Genomic DNA, 6,867 nt, shown 5'->3' with positions numbered 1-6,867 from the left:
AAAATATAATAATATATATAGAATTAATAAAAAATAACAATAATGAATATATATAATATAACAACATATATATATTATAACTAGATAATATAATAAAATAATAAATAGATTTGTTATAATTTATGATATAGAAAAATAAAATAATAAATATATATTATTACAAAATATCTTTATCTTAATTTATAAGAATAATATAAAATATAAGTAATAAAAATATATATATAATGTATATATCATTTTTATAAATATATATTATAAATATTATATTTTTATAATGCATGCAGAACACGCACCTTTATTTATAATACAAACAGTATATATACATTAATATATTTTCCTCATTCACCTGGTTTCTTTTGTTTTCTTTGAAACGCCTGAAGAACCAAGAGGTATTTGTTTTGAAGATGTGATATGATGCAGCTGTTTTTATTATTGGTTTATTTTTTTCTTCTATGGTGATAAAGATCTGTAGTAAACACAACTTTGCTCTGTTTTTTGTGGGTCTGTTATTGATTTTATTATTATTATTTATTATTGTTAGTAGTAGTTTTTATTACTGTTGTTATTATTATTCACTATTAACATTATGTTATCCATTTTTTATTAGATTTTGACATAGTTATTCATAGTGTTATTAATTCTATTCTGATTAGTTGTGTAATTATTATTATATCTAAAATTAAGCTTTGAAACATTTCAGTGTTCAATTTGTTTATTTTTAGTGTTTTTCTGTTGATTTTGTTACTACTCAGTTATTATTGTTATTATCATAATCATTATTATTATTATTATTATTATTATTATTATTATTATTATTTTTGTTATTTTTATTTTTTATTTTATTATTACTATTACTACTATGGTTACTACTACTACTATATTACTACTATTACTATTATTATTGTTATTTTTATGAGCATCATCAATGTTATTAGCAGTACTATAAATGCTATCAGTTTTGTATTTTGTTTTTCGTTGTTCTGTTATTGTTTTCTGTTTCTAAAAAATAAGAAAAAAAAATTACGGAATAATCATATCCAGACGCTTCCCGCCTTGCTGCCCGCTTGGACTCATCTCCATGTCTCTTATAATAGAACTAAATAAAACTTATTTTAGCTAAATGGTTGTATGCTTCTCTCCTTATCCCTGACACGTTGCTGCCCGTTCCGTCTCAGCGCTTCTTTCTCTCTCTCCCTCTTTCCCCCTCTTTTTGCTGGTTTTCTCTTTTCCATCCCCGTGTTTCGGTCTTGTCTGTCCTTATTCCCCTTCCTCCTCTCTATTTCCTACTCCTTCGTTCCTTTTCCTTTCCGAATTTCCTCTCAGCATTTATCCTTTAGTCTCCCCTTCTCTTCTTCGTCTTCATTCCTATTTCCCTTACCCTTACCTTTACCTTTACCCTTACCTTTACCTTTACCTTTACCTTTACCTTACCCTTTACCCTACCCTTACCCTTACCCTTACCCTTACCTTTACCTTTACCTTTACCTTTACCCTTACCTTTACCTTTACCTTTACCTTTACCTTAACCTTACCCTTTACCTTTACCCTTACCCTACCCTTACCTTTACCCTTACCCTTACCCTTACCCTTACCCTTTACCCTTACCCTTTACCCTTCCCCTTCCCTTCCCTTCCCCTTCCCCTTCCCCTGCACCCTTGCGTACCCGTGTTCCCTGTCCTGCGTGCGTCCTTTCTTGGGCTCCGGAGCGAATGAATGAGCATGGCGAGGGCTCCCAGGGTGAGGTCAGGACTGAATCAGGGGCCGAGTTGTGTCTGTGTCTGTCTTGCTGTCCGTGCCTGTCTGTGACTTGTGTTCCGCGTCCGAGAAGCCGAACCTTTTTCCAGCGAGCCTTTTTTCTTTTTTGTTTTTTGTTTTTTTGTAACATTCTAAAGAGAAAGGAAATTTAAAACATACACACACATCATAACGTAATGTTGTTGTTATAAACCTCCATGTTGTGCCTCCTGACACGAGGGTGGGTGCCACGTGCCAAGGCTTATGCCACGTTTTGAGGTTGAGTAACTCGTTTTTGAGCCAGTGTTTACACCTCCCTAACCCCCCCTGTACCCCCAATTGCTGCCCCCCCCCCTCCCCATCTTAAGAGTGAAGACCCCTGACAATGCTAATGGTGATAAGTTGCACCAGCAGAGGCTTGACAGGCAGGAGGGCGGGCATCCTCGCCGCCAGAGGTCACTGTGACTGACCGGGGATTCTGTTTTAAATTCGTTGCAGGGGTGCTAGCGGGCGTTATGGGCGCGGTGGGCTGTGGTGGGACTGCGGGCGGCGGCGGTGGTGGCAGCGGTGGCGGCGGCGGTGCGTGGGAGGGCCCCGCCGCGTGCCCCGTGTGTCTCAAGGTGCTGTCCAACAAGTACAACCTCCGCACACACATGGAGGACAAGCACTCCCCGCTGCAGCACGTGTTCCCTGCCCCATCTGCCAGCATGTCTACAAGACCCGCAACTCGCTCCACAACCATTTCTCCATGCGCCACCGCGGCCTTAAGATGCCCAAGATGTAGAGATGCTGCATCCGGCAGACACACACGCGAGGATGCTGCCCTCCCCGCCCTCTCCCCTTCCCCCTCTTCATGTCTCTCTCTTTGTCTATCTCCCCCTCCCCCCTCTCTCTCCTGATCTATGTGATCTTCCATTCCTTCTTTCCCCTTCATCCTCCTCGCTCTCCTGAACCGTTTAGTGACCTCTCATCCCCTCTTCTCCACTCTCCACCCCCTCGCATTGCGAACAGTAGACTCAGAAAAAGAAGAGGAGGAGGAGGAGGAGGAGGTGTGAAGCGTTTAGGTACTCCTGCCCATTGAGAGTGATGCCCGCGGCAGTACTCGTAGTGTGGAGACCACCACCCCTTTTTCTCCCCTCCCCGATGCCCCACGCTTGTGTGCCCCTTGCCCTATCCTCCCCCCCCCTCCTTCCCCATCCCTCCGACACATACCTCACCGCGTCACCGCTCATACACCACCTCGCATCGCAGAGTGTTTGTATGTATGTGTGTCTGTGTGTATGCGTTTCTCTTTGTGTATATACGTACGTAGTGTATATATATGTCCGAATGACAAATGCATAGTATTGCTAGGAGTTAAGGTGAGGCCGGCGGAGAGAAAGAAATGAGTCAAAATTAAACAAACAAGTCAAATAAGCCAAGTGCAATATCTCTTGCCAAACTACACAAAGTTTGCAACGACGCTAGAAATGAATATACCATCTCTAAAGATCAAAATATAAATTGCAGTCTCGTGCAAGTGATATGCAACATCACGGAGGCGAAATGGCAATAGGGGAAGGGAGGAGATAACAAGGAATCGCAATGAGGGAGGGAAGAGGGGGAGTAGAGAGATAGATAAAGGGGGAGGGGGGGCAGGGAGGCGGGGCAGTATAAGACAACCTTGTGAACATCCTGGCGAGCACGATGGTCCCGGATGTTGCCTCTCTCGCCCCACTGCTCCCGAGTATACGCCCTCCCCCCTCTTCCCCCTTCTTCCCCTCCTCCCCTTCTCCCTCTCTACCCTCCCTGCCTCCCTTCCTCTTACCCCCTTCTCCCTCTCTACCCCCCCCCCCCCCCCTCACTCCTATCTCCTGTAACCTGTCTCTAAATTTTATCCCTCGGTGCCACTTCTCTCTACATCTCGAATTCCTGTCCGTCTCTCTTCTCTTCTCCTCGCTTCTCTTCCTTCCTTCGTGTGCACTCACTTCTCGACACAGTTCAGTCCTTGTCTCTCCTGCCCTTCGTGTCCATCTCACCCATACACTCCCTCCTTTCATCCATGCTCTCTTCTTTCGCGTCGTCTTCTTCCTTTTCTAATTCTCTCATTGCTCTGCTCTCTGAATTCTCGTCATTTCTCTGTCTGTCTCTCTCTCTCTCTTCTCTCTCTCTTCCTCATCTCTCTCTCTCTCTCCTCTCTCTCTCTCCCTCTCCCTCTCCCTTTCCGTCTCCGTCTCCTCCCTCCTCTCCTCCCTTTCTCTCTCTCTCTCTCTCTCTCTCTCTCTCCTCTCTATCTCTCTCTCTCTCTCTCGTTCTCGTTCTAGTTCTCATCTCGTCTTCTCTTCTCTTCTGTATTTTTTCTTCTTCTCTGCTTTTCACCAGTTCTCCTTACCCCCCGTTCGTCCCCGTCTCCTTCTTACGCAGCTGCGGAAGGAAATCCTCAGGCCGGAACCTGAAGAGAAAAGTTGATCCTCATGTGTGACTCCTTTGCTTGATCCTCTGTAGACTGTTATAGCTGGCGAGGGTTGGCTTTGCTTCGCTTCTTATGATATAAACCTTTTATTACATTTAAAACAAAAAATGAAAAAGAAGGTGATGTGAATGTGTGGCGATGTTGTGGTGGACCGTTACCTGTGCTGCGGAGGTGAAGGCCCAAGAGAGGGAGAGTGGTGGTGGTATCTCTTGATAAAGGAGAACGTGGAGGCTAGAGAGAGAGAGAGAGAGAGAGAGATGAGAGACGAGAGGAGACGAGAGACGAGAGAAGAGACGAGAGAGAGAAGAGAGACGGTGATGCTTAGGTAAAGCAGAAGAACTAGTGGAGGAGGAGGAGGAAACTGTGAAAGATTAGGAGAGAGAGAGAGAGAGGAGAGGCAGGAGCAAGGCTTTGTGTGGTTCATAGTAAAGGGCACACTGTTGTTGTCATTCAGCAGTGGGCGGGTACTGGTAGACAACAAGCCTAAGTGGCAGTGCCCCGTGTGCTACAAGTTACTGAGCACGAGGTCCAACTTAAAGATCCACGTGCAGGACAAGCACTCCTCGCTGCAGCACGCCTTCCCTGCCCCGTGTGCGGCCACGTGTACAAGACGCGAAACTCCCTGCACAACCACATGAGCATCCGGCACCGCGGGGTCAGGATGCCGCCGCCCCCCCCGCACCGCTGCCCTAGCGCCTCTCCTCCCCCCCACGCCGTCACCCTATCGCTGCCGCCGCCGCCGCCGCCGCTACCAGCACCCGCTCCATCTCCGACGGCGACCACCGGCACGCCTCCTCCTTCCCTCAGAGGGACCCGGGCCCTTCCAGCATCCATGAGGGTGACTTCAGTCCGCTCCTCAACCTCCGAGGATGACCTTAAGCCCTGCCAAGTGCCACCTCAACGGCTACCTTCGGCGAGAGGGTGCCAGACCCCCCTCCCCCCACCACTCCAACCTCCACCTCCTCCTCCGAGGGCGACCTCGAGTCTCCCTCCACGGCGACGTCCTAGCCTCGCATAACGGCCTGCTCCCTCCTCCCTCCCCTTGCAGGCTCCCCGGGCCCGCCTGGAGGACGAGCGCGAGGACGAGGTGGTGGTGTTGGCGGTGGCGCGGCCGGGGCCCGTGTGGCCCAAGTGGCCCGTGTGGTCCGTGTTGCCTTGCAGGAGCCGCCAAGCCTGCCGCCCCGGGTGGCCCGTCGGCGGGCACCGGGGCGCCGCCTGCCCAGGGCACGAAGGCAGTGTCGCGTGTGCCTAGGAGCGCACGCGCAATGCACCTGGCCATTGCAGTTCGTTGTACTTAAGGAAAGGAGGATCTTAACTGATGTTAATTAGATAATTAAGTGAATGTGACAGGGTTTATAGGGTGAATTGACGTACGTGACCCTTAGTGTTTATGGTGATTAACGTACAGAGCATCTTCTGTGCGCAAAACGCAAGCGAAAGCGGACAAACACGCAAAACACACACACACATAACGGAATGTTCCAGATATGTATTCTAGATCGAATTGCCTGGCCGCCGTGCCTTGTGACGAGCGTGTAGTTGAAAATCGACACCGGCGCGCGTGCGCATGTGTACAAGTGGGATGTGCATGCGTCCGTAAGCTCAGAAGCGCGTACGGACGAAGGCCAAGTGAGGCTGTGAGTTAGAGGATGAGGAGTAGCTGTGACTTAGGCGAGGGAGTGAGCCGGTGCCGTTTGGCGGAGTGGAGTGATGTGTGGCTGAGGCGGTGTGGGGTGTAGCCATGAGCCCTGCGAGAGTTCCGGCCGAAAGTGGGCCTTGACACCTGCGGCCACACCCCTCCTCTCGCTTTTTATGTTGATTTTCTCTTTTTTAATGGGCCTCTTTTCGCCTCTTGCCCTTCGTATTCTTCGCCCCCCCCCTCTCCCCTCACCAATCATAATCCCCTGTTCTTATTTCATCTTGGTGTGATTCTTGTGCATTCCTTGCCTTGCATTCTTTGTTTCATCTCTCCCTTTTTTCTTATATATATTTTTCTTCACCCACTCACTCTTCCTTCGTATTTTTCACTCTCTTTCACTTTTCCTTTGGTGTTCATTCTCGCTTCTTCCCTTTCGCTGCCGCCGAGGTCAGTGAAGATAAGATTTTGCAGCCGGAGGTTTGTGCTTGGTGATCGATGTGTTGTTCTGTGCTGAGTACCAACCGGCGACGCTGCTCTCTCTCTTCTCTTCTCTTCTCTCCTCCTCTCCTCTCCTCTCCTCTCCTCTCTTCTCTTCTCTTCTCTTCTCTTCTCTTCTCTCCTCTCCTCTCCTCTCCTCTCCTCCCCTCTCTCCTCTCCTCTCCTCTCTCTCTTCTCTCTCTTCTCTTCTCTTCTCTTCTCTTCTCTTCTCTTCTCTTCTCTTCTCTTCTCTTCTTCTTCTTCTTCCTCCCCCCCCCTCTCTCTCATCTATATATTTATAAATTTATCTAATCATCTGTTTATATATCTATCAGTGCATCTACCTATCTATCTATCTCCATTGTCTCTCACTTCTCTCACTCCCTCATTACTCACTCACTCTTACTCCCCTTGACTCTCCCTGTCTCTCTCCCTTCTTAAAATTATCTTGTTCTTACACCGAAATAGCTTCCATATCTTCAGTCTCCATGAATAGGCACTTTTGTTTGCGTGCACAAAAAAAAAATACATAAGCGCCGGAACCAGCATGCACAAACGCATACAC

General features: G+C 47.6%; 2 protein-coding genes across 2 annotated transcripts; both read left to right on the top strand.

Moving 5' to 3' along the window:
• Positions 1-2,249: 2,249 nt before the first annotated feature.
• LOC119569352 (transcriptional repressor scratch 2-like) lies at positions 2,250-4,824 on the top strand. The gene is made up of 3 exons (XM_037917552.1): positions 2,250-2,514; positions 4,219-4,237; positions 4,641-4,824. Exons 1-3 carry the CDS (start codon positions 2,250-2,252, stop codon positions 4,822-4,824), a joined length of 468 nt encoding a protein of 155 aa, XP_037773480.1.
• Positions 4,825-4,847: 23 nt separating this feature from the next.
• LOC119569353 (pistil-specific extensin-like protein) lies at positions 4,848-5,438 on the top strand. Its single transcript, XM_037917553.1, has 2 exons — positions 4,848-5,099; positions 5,235-5,438. Exons 1-2 carry the CDS (start codon positions 4,848-4,850, stop codon positions 5,436-5,438), a joined length of 456 nt encoding a protein of 151 aa, XP_037773481.1.
• Positions 5,439-6,867: the final 1,429 nt, after the last annotated feature.

Source organism: Penaeus monodon, unplaced genomic scaffold (genome assembly GCF_015228065.2).
Source record: "Penaeus monodon isolate SGIC_2016 unplaced genomic scaffold, NSTDA_Pmon_1 PmonScaffold_14372, whole genome shotgun sequence".
Classification (NCBI taxonomy): Eukaryota; Metazoa; Arthropoda; class Malacostraca; order Decapoda; family Penaeidae; genus Penaeus; species Penaeus monodon.
This window is presented reverse-complemented; position numbering and strand designations above follow the sequence as displayed.